General features: G+C 34.7%; 2 protein-coding genes across 2 annotated transcripts in view; both read right to left on the minus strand.

The window, feature by feature from the left end:
• The window catches only part of LOC109052145 (cullin-associated NEDD8-dissociated protein 1-like), a 149,678-nt gene that overhangs the window by 75,336 nt on the left and 55,001 nt on the right, over positions 1-19,341 (minus strand).
• Positions 1-19,341, minus strand: part of LOC109055698 (semaphorin-3D-like) — a 49,005-nt gene that overhangs the window by 16,484 nt on the left and 13,180 nt on the right. Inside the window, 1 exon segment of the mRNA XM_042712124.1 lies at positions 12,748-12,945. Within this exon segment, the coding sequence (XP_042568058.1) occupies positions 12,748-12,883 (136 nt within the window). The 5' untranslated portion in view covers positions 12,884-12,945.

The raw sequence follows: 19,341 nt of genomic DNA on the forward strand, positions 1-19,341 counted from the left end.
CACCCACCCAATCCACTGCCTGCGGGCCGAGACTCGAAACCCTTCGATTGGGAGTGTAAGAAACATGCTCTGCAGTTATATATATATATATATATATATATATATATATATATATATATATATATATTATATATAATATATACACACACACACACACACACACACACACACATCTTTAACAACACACACAACTGTTAAAAAAGAAAAATATCCAGGTATGTGATATAAAAATGCATAGAGTTAATTACTGCATAAACCGTATAATCAAATTGAATGTAATTATGATCTGTGATTAATGTAAACCAAATGTCTTCCTGGATTATATTTCACATCTCTTCAGCTTTCTTTTTTAATTTTTATCCTCCATTAAAGCTGCACATTGCATGACTCAACATTAAAGGAATTCTTAGATGACAGAAGGTGATTTCTCACCGCAAACTAAAATAAATCTCATAATTGGGGCATGTTGATGCTATCCATCATGAAAGTCGTTTAGCACAGAGGCCAACATACAAGTCACAGCACCTGCTGGAATCCTTTCCACTGCAGCTTCCAGCGCCACGTTATAATGTTTCCGGAAGGCAGCAGCTTCGTCAGCTTCCGAGAATTTGGCACCATTTCATATTTAGAGTTCAAACACAGGCGATCCATACTTTTTACTTAATTTTTAATTTCATGTCATGTTTATCCATTTCAGTGTTGTCTCCACTTCCCAGTTAGTATTACTTTTTGAAATATGCAACATTAGAATATTAAATTAACTATCAAAAGATATTGCTGTAACATTTTATTTTAAGGTGTCCTTGTTGCACGTTACATGTACTTACTATTATAAAAACAATTATTCATGTTTATTCATTCATTCATTCATTCATTTACACGTTTATCACTTTAGAAATTGGTCTTTAATTAGTTCTTTAATTTTATTTAGATTTATTCTTTTTTAATATTTATTTATTTGTAAAAAGGAAATTTAACGTGAATATTGAAAATATTATTTAAATTTTTTATTTTTCTTTCTGTCTTTTTCAGTTCATTTAGTAATATTTGTAATTTATTTTTAAATGTATTTAGACAGGGTTATGTATTTATTTACATATTTATTTTTAGTAGCTGCTCTATTGATTTGTTTGTCTCCTTTTTTAAATTGTTAGAAATTATTCTTAATATTTATTTAGTTAGCAATTCTTATGTACTTTTTATTTTGAAATTATTTTACTTTATTTAATAGTAAAAAATAAATAAATATGAAATTGGGTATTCAATTATTATAAATATTGTCATATATTTATGTTAGAGTGTTTCTTTCATCTTTTCTTTCATTCTTTCTTTGATTTAATTAGTATTCTTTATTTTTAAACATGACGTGATTCTTTTTATTTACATTTTTTATTTTATTTATTTAATTCATTATTTACATTTTATCTACAGATTATTATTATTTAGAAATTATTTTTTTATTTCTATTAAAAATAAAAATAAATTGAATATTAAATCATTCAATGGTAATATATTTATGTTGTGATTTTTTTTCACCCTTTGACACTGAATTAAAACCTCATTCATTATTATTCTCATTAAAACTGGAAAAAAAGAGCTTTGAGTCTGTAGTTTTGATTTTTTTTTATTCTTTTTAAAACTGGAATATATTATCTAACCCATTTATATCATAATAATATATATATATTATAACCCATTTCCAAATCTATTATGTTAGTATCTAGTGTTGGTCTGTGTTTTGTTCACGAGTGTCTGAGTTTATTCAGAGTTCACATACAGCGTGGAAACAGTGTTTGCATCACACGATCACACTACACATCTTTATTTTATAGTCGACAAAGGAAACAACCTTCCGATGAGATCATGGCCACAGAGAGTCTAGCATGTGTTGATAATGTGTCATGCGTCGGATCGGGAGCATTTGCCACACAGTCTTTTAATCCGTGTTTGTGATAAATGAAGAAAAATCCCCCTTTCCCACCCACTTCATAAACACACACATTCTCATTACTAAAGTCTTAAAAACAAGCATAGCCGCAAAAGCCTCCTATCCTTATATCACACAGAGACACATATGGTTGTGACTCCACCCGGTCCTTGGAGTCCTTCTATCAGCATGATGGATAGACTTTCCCATGCTTTTAAGATGCTGGGCCAATGTACAGGTTCATATCATGTCTTATGAACTGTATTTCACATTGAGGTCTAGCCAGAATCCAAGAGAAAATGGTTTCCATTAATGTGTCCCAACCATAAAATATCTAAGCACTGACCTGGAACCAATAATGTTTGCTCGTAATACGATGGTTTGGACAGTTAATAAGTCATAAGCCAATACGACTGAAAAACACTCATGCTCTGCTACTTAGCAACCATACTAGCATGCTAATTGACTTCATAGTGATTTATGAAATGATTAGGGTTGTAAGACTGAGGTGGGTATGGCATTCAGCCTTGAGATCTTCAACACTTATCAAGACTGACGCGCACATCTGGTCGACATGATACAGCTGAAATCAAGCGCTCTTGAATCATCCATTCATAAATGTTTGAACTCACCCATTGCGAACTATAATGCAATGTAAAAAAAAACTTGAATATTACTCAATGTCAAGTCTTTAATGGGTTGCTGAGTTGTTTATTTTCTAGATATTTGGCAGTCGGTTTCCAGGCGTATTACAGCAATCACACAAGTAGATGTTGATGAATTGTACATAATATTGTTTGTTTGATCCATTAATGTGTTTAGCTTGCTGTCAGCAATTTCGGATACTTATTTTATTATTCAGAACGTCATGTTTGGACATGATGGGATCAGCTAGCGGCAAGACAGGCCAGAATAGAGTGTAAAGTCAGCTTGATTTCTTCTTCAACAAAAGGTCAGTGAACATCAGGAGCTTAACCTTCAGAAAGCTGTTTAGGACACAAACCTGTTTAGATTTATATACAATTGTATATTTGTGACCCTGGAGTACAAAACCAGTCTTAAGTCGCTGGGGTATATTTGTAGTAATAGCCAAAAATACATAGCATAGGTGAAAATGATTGATTTTTCTTTAATGCCAAAAATCATTAGGATATTAAGTAAAGATCATGTTCCATGAAGATATTTTGTACATTTCCTACTGTAAATATATTAAAACTTTCAGTACATCATCTATGTGACATTGATGCACCAGGCAGTGTGTCTGTTGTTCAGTCTCAGTTACGTGTTACAAAGACCAAGTTGCCGAAACCTTAAAGATTTAAGAGGTCAAAGGTGATCTGTCTTGATTAGCATTCCTCTTTTTGAACTGAACTTTGTGGATTAGGCTTGCAATTGGAATTAGGCCACCCAGAATTCAGTTTGGCTTTGAGCTCTTTAATAAAGTATCTTTGCAAATCCAATATCGATAAAAGCAAAATCCTGATAATCAAGTCCAGAGTTGTTTTGCTTCTCGTATGCAGGAATAGAGTGCTGGCGAGTTCACAGTCTGAGTCAGAGATCATAAAACTCAGGCGCTCTGTCTTGTGTCTGACTCAAGTCAATTGCAAACATTTGGTTGTAATCCATGGGCACATCAAACAGAGACGTTCACTGCCAAACACCTGTAACAATCTCTTGCCTTTTGCAGAAGGACAGCGCGCAATGGAAATGAGCAGAGAACGGGGAAACTTTTCAAAACAGCCAGTTCTGAGAAATTTGGCTCTAATAGAACACAGAAACTCAGGAACTTTAAAGAAACAGTTCGTCTAAATAATATAAACAAATATTCTATCTTGAAAATCTTACATTGCATGCAGGTGCTGACGAACATGATGCAGGATGATGACTTAATGTGATGTTGCAAATGTGATATTGATTTTATACAAAAGTTCAATAAGCAAGAAGTTGATATTGTTTTAAATTTTAGACATGATATTGTCTGGTTTTGCTCAATATCACAAACGAAAAATGGTTTCAAAGAAAGACAGAGGAGAACTGTTGTGCATCTTCGAGCAATAGTTTCTGAATTTATCAACGTTTTTGAAGGTATTGAATGAGCCAGTGATTCAGTGAGCAATTTATAAATGCAATCACTTGCTTGTTTCTTGGAAGTACATGTGAATAACCTGTAAATAAAAAATAGCAGAATTGTCATTATTAGGTGAACTGTCCCTTTAAATACAATTGGCATAGTGGTGATTGTGTGTGTTAATGCTATTAATCGGTCTATTCAATTTCTCCCTCAGTAGGAACATTTGAAACTGTGGTCTCATTATTTTCTACGGTTGATTAGCTGGAGGAGGGACTCTCTATTAAGGACTTTTAAGGTCACTGACAGGTTCTGTCATCCTCAAGCTGCGGGGAGTCTGTTTCCCTCGTAATCTCGGATTTCATCAAGTGCTGGGGCCTTTGATTGGGTATAAAGCTTGAGTGATGGGAAAATCACTGGAATGTCAAGGATCGGAGTACAGAAGTCTCAGCTGTAATGTAAAGATCAAGAGAACCTCTCTTTGCCATTGCATCTGCATCTGACCACTTGAATAAGCAAACCACTGGGCAGAATCAAAATCAACACAGACCTGGACATGTAGATCTTTTCCATCTGCTAAAGCATGACAGGCGTGACTACGCAAAGCAACATCAATCTGTCACAGAAACACGCAGGCTTACTTCACTGGCCTACAGTACAGTTATCAGTGCCAAATCTTTCAGGTAGTCCCCTGAAGTCAGAGTGACGTATGGAAGCTAATAAATTTGACTCTGTTTCCTCCCTGAGGCTTTGTATATCCTAAGTGGTGAGGAGAATATAGCTGCTTATTTATTCCTGTTACTGTTTTGGCTTTGAGTTTTGGCAAGTGTTTTGATTGCTGTTGGCACGTCTGTAATGACTCAGACCCAAGAATTGTTCCATATAAACTAAATAAACCATGGTCAGGGAATAATGATGTCAAATTAAAGAACTTTGGGTGTAGAAAACATCACTTATGCACTTTAATGTTACTAAAGCTAGTGAGCTCCCTAGCTAGGAAGCATTTTAAGGTAGTGTGAAGGCTGTGTTAAGAATGTAGGCAGCAATATTATACTGCTCAGACTCTATCTTTTGGTTTTCAAAGCAATTCAGATGCAACTGCAGCATAGTACTGTTTTGTACTGTATCAACTGTTTTGAATGGCACACCAATTTGCCGCCTATGAAGAGTGTTTCAAATCTATCATTTCTAAAGTACATTTCAGTTAGGAGGGCTTTAACTTCTAGTGCCACAGCAGTTAGAATGTTTTAAACACATGTCTAGATTCCTGCATTCTGTTCCATTTTGTTGCACTCTATTGAACTGTTTTGGAATGCCAGAGCGCATGCGAATGGCCCCTTAGAAGGCAACTGTCTATTAAAGCAGTAGTTTTTAAAACAGTGTTTCAGAAACTGAACTGTCATTGACCTGTAACTCATTCTGAATGTCTTACACATAACATCTGGAATCTGAGGTTGAGAGGAAGCTGGCTTCACTATGGTTTGGACCAGACATTCTTCTTACTCCACAAATCAGCATTTCACACACCAACCATACCGTACAGATCGTAATTTTTTGCGATTTTATCAAAAATGCTGGAACTAGCTACAATGCTAAATGATTTTCAAACTAATGTGTGGGTACAGAAGATTTGTTTGTACACTGAGTGCAGTGAGATTTGATTTGTAGTGACGAAAGTGTGTGCAGAAATGGTGTTTCAGGGATTTCTTGATACTTTTATGGAGAGTACAAGTTAAGATAATGCAACAGTGAATAAATGAGATGTAGAACTTGCTTAGTAAGATATTTACAGATAAGAGGTCTTCCCATGTTTGACTAAGAGGAAAAAGGAAACAATCTGATTGAGAATCAAGAGGGTCAAGAAAATTTCATGAACTTTAAGTGACCCGTTTGTAAAACTGCAGTCAACAACTCTGCTAAAAAAAGAACATTAAGAATCACTTTCCAAGATAAAGATCAGGCTTTGACTGAAAACTGAATTACTGATGGAAAATCAATACTACAGGACGAGACTTTCAACCCTTGTTATAAACAACTGATACAACCGTAATACCATTAGAATCACTGCATATTAGATTATCATTGTTTTCTGAAATCTTTAGGCAATCAATTTGTCTATCTTGTGGTAATAGCAGCACAATATTGAAAAAAGTGTGTGGACAAGAATAAATCTGGTTTGGATTTGTCAAAATAACTTGCAATAAAACACAATTGGCAAAGCAAAGGCTGCGGGCGAGTGGTAATAAAACTAATAAATCATCAAGAGTTCCCCAAGAGCTGTATAAAATAACTCTACTGACAATTCTGACTGTTAAGAGACAGTTGTGAAGGCCAAAGTGACCACACAAACATAGAAAACCCATTCAAAATGTCTTAGGACAGTCCTCATATGATACCTGAAATGTGCCAAATAATGTCTCTGTAAGTCAATGGGAAATTGCAAGTTGCAAGTCTTTGTATCAGGTGGCTGACCTACAGTACATCCTCTTTCTGTTTATCAATGCCTAGATGTAATGAAGTCTCATTGCCAAGCCGTTTTCCAACTGTTTGTTCAGGATGATCACAAGGAACGTACAAGGTGTGAATGTTCTTCTTGTCATTATTTTTCCTCCAGTATAAACAGGTCTGGAGAAAATTGGTAGCAGGCCTCTAGTATGCACTGTTGATCTGTTCCCATGGCAAACCACAGTACTTTTGAAGAGACATGACATTTAAGTAAAGCTTATAAATTTAAATGCATGCTTGTACTTCTAATATACTTGAAGTAAAAATAGACTTGAATTAAATTCTAAACTTTTTATACAACTGCATTTGATGTGATTCATGAAAATGACGCCGGAGGAGACTCGCTTTGAGAGTAATCTCAAAGAGTTATCTCCCACATTCATCAATTGTCTCCTCTCATTTGTCTTTTTCAAACTGTCCAGATAGGCTTTTTGTGGTGATGGAAGACATGGACCCCATTTCAGTTGACTTCTTTTTCCTTTGGGTCAGTGGCAGCTAGTCATTCTAATTACCCATAAACCCCAGTTGTAAGTTGTGTTCTGGGTCGCCAACATTAGCAGAAGCAGAGTAATGGAGTAATAGGGATTAACTATCAACTTTTAGTTTTCATTCTAATGGCAAATAATGGATGCTTTTGTATGAATGGATTTATAAACCCTTGTTGCACAAATCAAAGTGACTGTTTTAGGACTTTAAAGAGGTGTATGTTTGGCCATAGTCTGTATCTGCAATTGATTTTCCCTTCCTGTTTATTAGGTCATTCTAAAGGGCTTTAAAAACCATTTTCTCTATCACATCTGACTAATGCAACCATCAAAAGAGAATGAATCCGTGACTAAACACTACAGTATATTGTTTATGAGTAAAAAACAGACCAGACCAATGTTCTAAGCCATTAACTTCCCATAAAAAAGACACCCTGTAAGCTTTTACTAACTCAATTAGCTCCAGATGTAACACTGTGACTTACGACACAAATGTCCCAGTGTTAAACCCTGTCTGTCGGTCCATCTATCTATTCCCCATCGGATTTGAGGACATCCCCAAGTCCTGGTTTTATGGCTTACGAAACACAGTAAACGTAAAGCCTGTAAACCTGGTCTGTGAAATATCCCACCGATGGTAATTCATCTTCCTAGTCGGGTTTAGACTCTCCTTTAATTTCTCATATGTGTCCTTGAATTTGTTTTTATAGACTTTGTGGGACTTTGCAGCAAAGTTTAGGAGTTTGTTTTACTTCCTCAACCTCGTTGTTGGTGTCAAACTTCAGATCAGTGAACTTTTGCAAACTTTGTGCCACAGTCAGCTAGCACTGCAAAATAAAATTAGATTAAGACATTAGATAAAATATAACATTAGATAAAAACCTCAAGATTTTTTTTTTTTAAGGTATAGGTTAGTTTGGTGTGTTGATTTAATATATTTGTTTTGTGTGAGAACCAAAAGTTTGTTAGTTGTTCATATAAAGTCTTTTTCTTTTCCTATATGGAACATAGCTGTATAGAGTTTAAACATTTCTCATTTTGAGTTCCACAAATAGAATAAGAACATACCGGTTTAGAATGACATAACGATGAAGAAATTATGTCAGAATTTTTATTTTTGGGTGAACTATTCCTTTAATACTTAAAATGCAACAGGACCTAAGATACAGCCTTGGGGTACACCGTTTATCAGATGCCTGAAACAACAAAAGGGTGAGTAAATAACAACATATTTTTTTCTTTTTTTTTCCTAAAAGGAAATGTGTTGTCCATACAGAAATAAACATTGACTTGCCCTGACTTGAGCACTGAAGAAAACATAACGTAAGAATAATGGTTATCTGATGACCAGTTCATCCCACTGGAGCTTTTTGCAGTTGCGACCTACGTGTTTTTGAGTTCACTGCCGATTTAGGAGTGTGGACTAAATGCCTCTCTCTAGGGGGAAAGTGTGCCTCTACAGATGTACAGCATTGATGAGAGGTGTCTGCTGCGGCACCCTTTGGCCCCAGAGTTGTTTTCTTCAATACACTCTGGGACGACGTCATCTCCCTAAGGGGCCTTGGGGTGCATGTTTAAAGCATGAGGTCAGGACATTTCACCAGGAGACACAACTGAAATCAAATGATGATCTAAGAGTGGAATGAATAATAAATATATTTTAAAGGTTACAAAGAGGGAAGATCAGAGTAACTGACTTTCAGGTTTGTGCTCATATAGGAATCAGTTCCAAGTTAGCCCAGAAACATACTTTGTAAGTAAGCAAACACAGATGTGACAGCTTGGACAGAGCATTTCAGGCACGAAGTCCGACTGGACATACTTAGCATTTAGTACATATTTGCATGGGCTCTTGCGCTGGCAGTAACAAACTGGAGTTATCCTTGTAAAAAAGTATTTAATGTGAATTGTTTTGAATGTGCACTTATAGTGTATTTCAAATCTTAAAAGTATATTTAAAAAAAATACAGTACTTGCAGATAATATTATTGAAATAAAAGGCCACTTACCTTATACTTAAAAATTACATGATATACACATTTCAATATAAATTATATTAAAGTATGTTTTAGTTTACCATAAATGCTTGTCATTACAGTAAACTTTACAGTAAACTTCACCCATATGTCAAAGTCAATAGACATAATTACGAAATTACATATAACTTGCTATGAAGGTGGGTCAAAAAAGGCATGTTAAAGTTAAGCTGATTGCTTTTAATATAAATTTTCAATATATAACTTAACTGCTAATATGCTCTCTATTTTAAGAAACTCTGGCACCACATCAGCACCAGAGAAAGTGATTCAGATTGTTTTCAACTTTCCTTCCTCTAATTAGCAGCATTCTTTGCTCTAGCTCTGTTCAGTGTTAACGCCCTGATGGTTTCCTTAACCCATGCCAGAACCCAGGACCCTGAGTCATCTACTCTGCTTATCTCCTGCACCTTGTTGCCATGGATACAAAGGGGTTACACAGTCAGGGGTCATCACCGTGACGCACAATTGTGTCAGCTATCAGGAACTATATCCCACAGGTCACATTTCTGGTGCCAAAGGACTGTAATTTTGCAATGACATAGACTGTAATAAAAATGTTTTACTGTCTTGCCAAGTGTTGGCCTCTGAGGACTATTGGAAAAATAACTCAGCTTAATTTAGTGGTTCTCTTTGAGTATGCCACTGTGAACAAGTCAAAAGGTCTTGTTCTATATAACTATAGAACTGTTATTTAAATAACTCAGAAGTCTCAAATGACTTTTGTGTGTTTTTTTTATGTGGGTGAATCTTCAATCTTAATTATTAATATCTGAGATATTCTTCTCAAATCTTCCCTGTACATACAATGTGTGGTGCAGCTGTCAAAATGAAACCAGTGGGTGTGATGCACAAAATTCTTTCTGTCATGGAGAAAATGAGACATTTAGCCAGTCTCGAATGCCAGGAATGTTTCTTTTGGTTTTAATCCACCCATCTGTCAGACAGAACATCCTCAAAATTTGCGGGAATTTTACTGGTAAACACCATTGGGAAAGTCAGAGGACACTGGAAAATCAATTGTCTGTGCGTCTGCCAGGCAGAACTTAAATATCGGAGGTTAAATAAGCAGTTTTAGTGAGGAAGTTGACTCAGTTAAAAAATAATGAACCAAGTAATTAGCTGAAGTATGATAGCTACTTTCCAATAAAAGTGTGAGTGGAGCAGTGCTGGGTAGTAAACTACACTTTACACATTAGCACATTAGTTACTGCACTTCTACATTATAGCTACATAATGGCGCAATGGCCACAAATGGCGCTACGCTGATTTGGAGAGACACAGAGGAGAGGAATTGTTGAATAAAGTCGTTATTTTTGTTTTCTTTGTGTACAAAAAGTATTCTCGACACTTCATAATGTTACGGTTGAACCACTGATGACAGATGGACTACTCTGACAATGCTTTTCATACTTTCCTGGACCTTGACACTGTTATTTAATTGGCAGTCTATGGGACAGTCACAAGCCTCCCGGTTTTCATGCAAAATATCTTAAATTGTGTTCCGAAGACGAACGAAGCTTGTACAGGCTTGGAACGACATGGGGGTGATTAATGACAAAATTTTCATTTTGCGGTGGAGTAACGCTTTAAGTACTGTTTTGACACCAGTACTTTTACTTGTGATTGAGTATTATTTCAGCAGTGTAACAGTACTTGTACTTAAGTACAAATTTTCAGTACTCTTTCCACCACTGGTTGGTAGCATATTTTTGATAGATCAACTATAATTTAAATGAATTACAGATGCATTTTGCAGATTTTATAGTAACAAGATGCGTTTTTAATAAATAAACTGTAGCATGAAAAAAATGCTAGCGTCACACTGTATTCCACACTGGGCTTCTCACATATTATGGGTTTTAGTCTGTTGGTACATTAAAATGATTCATATGACTGATTCAAATTAGTTATTATACTTTACTAATCCCCCACCCCACCCCAAAAAAAGTCTAAGATGCAAATCTGAACTGTCATGTCCCTCAAAAGCTTAATAAAACCGCCACATTCAGCTATTTCAAAAGTCTTCTTTGTTTACTTCCTCTCATTTCCTGTCTTTTTTAGCTTGGCTTTCAAATTAGACTTCAAGGTACCTACAAGCAAAACATGTGACATCTCTCCATTAATGAATAACGTCTGGCTTTTGCGTCTCGATGCCAACCTCTGGATGTCTGCCACCCGGCACTTGTACACATGGCGCCCTGAGATTATGTACACAATCTATTAACAGGCCTTAAGGTAATGGGAAGCACATTTACACTATAGGTACAGCGCTCAGTCCGACGCGACTGTATACAGAACCTTCCTGAGAGGAAGCGGAAGCATCCCGCAGGTTCCGGGAGGTTCTGAGGGGTCAGTAACAGGGGCAGCTGTGATGTGCTGATAATGGCAGATGAGACTGTGTGGCGTGGGTGTCCAGACAGACAGTCGCAGAGCAGTCCGGTGATGTGTCGCTGGCAGTATTGCTAATGTGGCTCAGAGGTTTTGTCCTTATCAGTGATAATGTTGTTTTGGAGGGGAGGTTAGATTATTAGAATTTATTAGTTCTCTTGGTGTAAACTGAGTTTTGTTGGGTAAAATCTTTAATAACAATTTATTAAATTATATTAATCTATTAATTATATCAACTATTTTATTATTGTTATTATTATTTTTTTTTACTTAAAAATGGGGAGTGGCAGAAGGAAAGAGGTTCGATTATCACATGCAGCATTTTTGATTTCAGAAACTTCTGATATTCATAAAAAAATTTTTGGATAATAAATAATTAGCTTATTTTTTAATCATTTAAGTAATACAACTTATATAACTAAATACTTCATAATATACATAAAATTTATTTTAACAACTTTTTTCACATGCAGCATTTTTGATTTCAGAAACTTCTGATATTCATAAAAAAAATTGGATATTAGTTATTATTTTTAATTGATTAGTTTTATAATTTTTTTTGTTTTTAATATCAAATAAGTAACTTTAATCGTAATGTTTTAAGTAATATTTAGGTGTAGAAATATTTAAGAATATAAAATATGTAACTAAATACTTAATTTATTATATGCATAATATTAAAACATAATCTTATCAATTATTGGTATTTTTAAATTTATTAATTTTCATCATTTTATTAATATTTTATTTGTACTTTTTATTATTTTTGATGTTTCTACAAATCACTAATAATGGACTACAATATGTAAGAGAATTATTGTATATTTTGATAATCATTGTTAAAATAAACAATTATTTACAGTGGCATCTTTTATCACACTGCTGTTGTTGTTCTCATATGACATAATTATTATATGACATTTTAATGATATTTAGGATACAGTGCAATATTATGTTATATTATTAAATTAAACTTTAATAAAAACAAAGCAAAAAAAAAAATATTTTTTATTATTAAGTGCAAAAAAAAATACAGTAGACTAATTAACTTTGTACGTTTTCAGGAAGCAGAGGTTAACAGCACTCTTCCCTTGTTTCATTGTGTCTATCAAAACAGCTTGACCCTGCTGATGTCCTTACAGCTAAACGGATATAAGCAAAAAGAGCTTCAGAGAGAAGATTTATCTGAACATTTGCAGATTACCACAGCAAAGGGACTCAGAGAGCGTAACTATAAGTGTTGCAGACATCACTATTTATTTTTTTCCACTGGCTTCTGATTGTCTCTATGAAAGTGAAAGTCAGATCAGTATTAAAGAGAGAGTGAGTTCTGACCTTCATGAGAGAGCTGGAGTCGTGGTATATTCTGGTTTCCAGCATTACTGGGCCGTATAAGAGGCAGCAGCGAGTTGAGCAGAAAGACCACCAGGGGACTGTATCGCCCAGTCCTCCACAATCCCACAATCATCATCTCCAGCTCACTGTAGTCTGACCGTACAGGATGTCTTCTCTGTCACATCACACTTCGTAGTGCTGGAGAAACAACAAACAGATATGAGCATGTAAAGTGAAATTAAGTATCAGTAGTAATAGTAATACTGTATGTTTCTGTAATCTGATTCTAATCAATATATAATATAAAATAATATAATATAATATAATAATTTTAATCCCTTTATAAATAAACAAATATTTACAGTTGTGTCATTTATTACATCGCTGTTACCGCTGTTCTAATATTACATTATCATTTAACTTTTTTTAATGATTTAAGACACTTAACAGTGCAATATTCTGTTACAATATTAAATTACATCACCTTTTAGTACGGGAAAAATAACAAACTGATGTGAGCATGTAGTAATTATGTATATATAATGTATGTAGTAATAACATGAAACGCCCCTCGGAACTTAATTTATTTCTGAAACATGATGCAAATCAATATATATATAAATTGTTTTTTTTTTTAATAATTTTTTATAAAATTTTATAATTTTTTTCTAAATGTTTTTTTTTTTACATTGATTTATTTTTAATTCTACAAGTCATTCATCTATAATAATCTATAACTGGACTATATTGTGTTGGACAATAATTGTATATTTTAATCATAATTTTAATTTTTGTAATGATTTTAAAGCACATTGCAGCGCAATATGCCATTCACAATTTATTTTGTTTCTGTAATCAGATACTAATCAATATTTAATAGCAATTTAATAACAATTTCACAATTTAATAATATATAATTGGAATATATATATATATATATATATATATATATATATATATATATATATATTTAAAGTTAACAATTAACATTCATACAACAATTATTATATATATATATATATATATATATATATATATATATATATATATATATATATATATATATATATATATTTAAAGTTAACAATTAACATTCATACAATTATTATATTATATATATTAAAAAAAAGTTAAAGAAATATAAATGTTAAATGATGTTTCCAAGTTGCAATCCAAGATTTGAGTCAGAATAAATAACTTTGACTCCCAAATAGCAATATGTTAGACAAAGATATCAGATCATTTTCCACACCATATTGAATATGTTTTGACTCTTTATGGAAGGGAAAACTCCAGATGACATTCTTGCACAATGACATTAACCCTGTTCTTATCATCTTTTTTAAATAGAAGACATTCAGTATCAGACTGAAGAACGCTAGCATTGCCCAATGGGCTTTACAGTCTCCTCAAGTCAAAACTGATTCAGCAAATGCTCAAGTCTGTAGGCACAACAGATGCTACTTCAGGACTACAAACCCGAAACCTTCAGAGCGTGTGAGCGGCGTGCCGAGCTCACGACTGTGCGAGAACCAGCCTCACGCAGAGAAGGAAACCGGAGCATTGTTTCAAGAAAAGTTCCCATGGCTAATCAGTTGCCCTGATCTTTATTTTCTTTCCTTTAAGAGGTCACCCTACATAAACAAGATCACATGCGCAACATAGAAACACTCTAGAGGCTTCCTCCTGTACATGCTAACCGCTAAACACTGTCAAAGGACACGCAAGAGTTCAATCCACTGGAATGGATTTCATTTGTCTGTTAGCAACTTTCGTAAGATACGCAGTATAGAAAGTCCAACAATTGGTGGGCTCATTGAAACAGCAGCAGTTTTTGTGTTGGTGCTCAGGGGAGGCATTTTCCCATGATGAGGGTATTGTATGTTGCACCACTTAGACTCGCGAGGGGACCCATGGGGATGGTTTCGACACGAAAAATTGGGCTTGAGCTCAAACATATGCAAAATGAAGATAGGCTTTTTCTATTGCTCCATTCATCACCTCAAAATCTAAGCTCATTACGCTGTTACACGGACATAATAACTCTGTTAAAGTTCCTCGAGCAAATGCTCCCTTCTGTACACTGATTTATTGTGAAATTTATTAACATTTCAACGTGAGAATCAGATGTGTTTATCAGACAACCGATAGCTGGAATTCATTCTGGTTTCAAGATGTACAGTAGTTCACCCAAAAATGAAAATTTGCTAAACATTTACTCATCCAATTTAATATTGCTTCACTGTCTCACCAATGGATGCTCTGCAGTGAATGGGTGCCGTCAGAATGAGAGTCCAAACAGCTGATAAAAACATCACAATAATCCACAAGCATCCACACCACTCCACTCCAGCAGTTAATGTCTTGTGAAGAAAAAAGCTGTGTGTTTGTAACAAACAACCAATCATTAAGATGTTTTTAACTTCAAATCATTGCTTCTGACTAAAATATGAGTCCATAATTCATGCTAACACTTCCTCCAATGAAAAAGCCCATCTCCTGTTGTCGTCTCACATCAAAATCCACCAACATATTTCTCACTCATTCTGACGGCACCCATTCACTGCAGAGGATCCATTGATGAGCAAGTGATGAAATGCAAATGATGAATTTCTCCAAATCTGTTATGATGAAGACACAAACTCATCTACATCTTGGGTGGCCTTAGAGTGAGTACATTATCAGTAATTTTTGATTTTTTAGGTGAACTATTTCTTTAAGTGCTTTGTTATCAGGTTTACAGCTACGTTACGTTATACCCTCCGGGTTGATTCAGCGATCCTGATTTCTGAATTTACTGTGTTGGCTGGAGCACAGGTGCTTAAGAAGAGATCAGGGACTCTCATTAGCTCCGTTTGTTGACTCAAACCTATTAATCTCCCAGAGAAAGCAAAAGAAAACATATCATTCCTGGCACAACTACAACTATGTGTGAGCTGTGTGCAAGGTGGGGATCGTCTGGCAGATACTAATATAGGCATATTATTCATTAGAGTACTTTCAGTATTCTTTATATCTCTATTTAAGATATGAATACAGTTGGGAAAGCAGGAGAGATTGGAATTATGCTGTATTAAAAAGGTCCCTTCTGGGGCTTTGGTTATTATAGAATGAGTGGGATTTGGTTTCAGTCATAATTAATGACTCTTTGGAGGTTTGTGGCCTATTATTTGCTGCTACTGGAGTCAGTAATGTTGCAGATGTACTTTTGACTATCAGCATAAAGTCTGGTTATGAAGTCTGGTTATATTAGACAATTAACATGTCTCCATTACTTTTTAATGGCTTATATATAGAATAAAACAAATCAAAAATTTGTATTTCATTATGTTTCTACTTATACTGGTCATGTTAAATTCAACAGTTCAGCTTTGTTTTGGGAAAATTAATCTAAAAATCTTAGAGATGATAATGATATATGCTAGCCATACAGTATTTAAAAAATATTTAAATTTTAAGCTTTGTTTTGGGAAAGTTTTGAAATTGTTTTACCTGCAGTCATAATATAGCTGATTTTTGAAATATTAATAATAATAAAGCTGATTTTTGAAATATTACCTGCAGTCAAATTAATTAAGAATAATAACAATGATGATCATGTCATAGATAATATTTATTATTATTATTATGATAAGTATGATAATATGATATGTACCTTGAATGCAGTGTTTGGATAAAAGCATCTGCCAAACACATAAATAAAGATGTAACTTTTGTGAATATTAATGAGGAAGAAAAGAAGTATTGACGTGGTATATCAGATGAACTCTGCCTGTAGCTTGACCTGTTTCAGACAACAGTTAGTCATCAGCTTTTTCAATATGAGGAAAGACAACAAACAAACACTAACTGTGGGAAAAACGTCAAGCTTCGGGAAAAGGAAGTAGTTCATAATAACTCACTTCCAGGTGAAAAAACCCCACACAACATGAACAAGAGAGAAATGGCAGCTCACTCCAGATTTAAAGCCTGCTTCCTTGGACACATATTTCTCTAAAATGGTAAGAATGATGAAAAACTAGAGCCTGTCAGGGTCACATTCAAAAAAAAAAAAGCACAACCTTGACTGGCAAAGCTTGAAGAGTGACTTCAGATATTGTCTTACTAATGCTGCTTTAGACAATTGAAAATACAGTCAAAGAGCTCCTGTCCTTTGCTGGGACACTTTTCTGTCTGGACCTCACATGTTAAGCACACTGAGGTTTCTCTAGGACAAAAAGCCTCTTGAAGGAAGGTGGAAATACTGAAAACATCTTAACAGGCAGACGGGAAAATAATGATCCCTGCAGGGCGACACATATTCAGGGACTTTGTCAAAGTAATGGATGAACACTCTCACTTCCTCTTGAGCTTGTGACTGGACACAATAAAGGGACCGGCGGGGAGTCTCTGATCCAATCCGGCAAAATAAAAAACACCACTTCAGACTCTGTCAACTGTTCCTTTACATGCATATACTGTACACACATATACTGTATTGCACATACATGTTTCCATATAAATGTGAATGTATGTACACCCATGCACACACACACTCACAAATGAGTTACAGCAGATTTCTAGTTTATGGATTGCACACGTTTTGTTTGTTGTGGGAGTGTGTATATTCATTATTAGGTTTTATGTCATATGTTTTGCTCAATATTAATATGGGGGAGATCTGTTAGTGTTTAATGTTGTTTTATTTTAGAATTTAAAAGGGTTTCTGGTATGTCTGAGATTTTGGGATTACCGCTGTGCTGAAGAGTAGAGCCTGTGGTTAGGATGACGATTGGCCAAACATTAAAAAATAAGTAATAGCTGTGCACTCTTCAGCAAAGAGATTATCTCTTTGCTGATGTCTTTATAACTATGGACACTTTTTATCTTAATTTTTCATGAAAATGTCATATTTGTATGCAAACGTTTATTTCATGGGTAATTTATTATTGCATGGTAATGGTATACCTGTATTAAAATTGCTGTTTTAGCCGAAGATTCAATGATAAAATATTTATATATTAAATTAACAACACACTTTCATGAGCATTCAAAACTTTTTTATGTTTTGGCGAAATGGTGGTGATTTTATGCAATGTGTTAATGCACCACTGAGTGTTAGGATTAGAAATAGAGTTAGAGATGATCCTTTATGCTTAGTTAAAAAAAAAAAATGCATATATTGCATTCAAATAAAATTGCACGAAATCATACAGAATTGTCAATTTGTAAAATAAATACATTTCTCATGAGATCGGGTTGTATATTACCATATGTAAAAGACTAAAACTTGAGATAAAACACAAGAATCAAAACAGCACAACTAAAATAAAAAGGCTCTGAATTCTGATTGGCTGAGCCACATTCATATATATTGCATAGGCCAGTGGTCAAATTATGCCGTCGCATATACCATCATGCCCTAACTGGCCCATTAAAACTACTTAGTTACATGTAACTGTATAAAATGAAAGTGAATACAGAAATGAGCAGCCAAACTCAACTTGTACAAAGAGAGATGTGGAAAATTACTTATCCATTGAAAGTCTCAATGTGAATGAAAGGGGTAGGTCGGTGCACTAAGATCCGCATCGAGCTGTGAAAAGATCTGCTACCCCGTGAGCAAACAACACTGGGTTCAACCAGCTGAAAAACAAGCAATCAAGCCTCCCATTTAACACACACAAAGACACCAGCTTAACGCTTTACCACCAAATGCATTCAAAATCAGCCCTATTCTTTGCAAAGCACTGCCATTGAGTGCAAAAACACTGAACTGTTCACAATTCATTAGTCTTTTCATAATGCAAAAAATCCACAATTTAAAGAAACAACAGTCAAAAGGTTTCATGTTCCTTGGGAATCATTCAGAAGCAGAAGTAGATTCATCCCGTGGGTAATGTTGCACTAGTGAGCTTCAGGGACACAAACACAACCCATGCCAGCAGACTTTGTTGTAAAGAAAGCATAGTTTACATGAAAGCATCCACCTCGATTTTGAGGACGACACTGTTTAACTCATTTGGAAGACTTTAGGTTTTCAGGAAGGATTACAGTTTCTCTGCAACATAATATGGAGCAGATGAGTGACGGATGTGTCGAGTGCTAGAGGGCGGGAAGGTTATCTGAGTATGTTAGGAAGGTGTCAAAGTTGAATGAGTATGTGGACCTCCACCCTGCTTACAAATGGCATTGCAAAGGCAAAAACGTTTCAGGTACTTTAATTAAAAGTCATTATTATTATTGTTGTGACACGCTTTATTTGTTTAATGTAGAAGGTAAGTTGGAAGTTAAGTAGAAAGTCATTCATAAAGCTCTTTGAGATCATTGTAATATGGAATCTTTTATGTAGGCTGTTAATTGCTTATGAACTCATTCTCAATTTATCAAAACCTGGAGGAAATCCAGAAAAGAACAATTGGTATTTTATTTATTGGTGTGTTTAATGTGTTTTTGATAGGGCTGTGCAATTAATCACATTCGATTGTCATTAAAGCAAGTCCCGTGATTCGTAGTAAATCACCATCGCCTGCTTTCAGATTGAGCGGCTTTCACTACAAAGAATCGTAGTTCACTGACAATTAGGCAAAATCGCATTCATAATCGCAGATGAAT

This window comes from Cyprinus carpio, chromosome A22 (assembly GCF_018340385.1).
Source record: "Cyprinus carpio isolate SPL01 chromosome A22, ASM1834038v1, whole genome shotgun sequence".
Taxonomy (NCBI): Eukaryota; Metazoa; Chordata; class Actinopteri; order Cypriniformes; family Cyprinidae; genus Cyprinus; species Cyprinus carpio.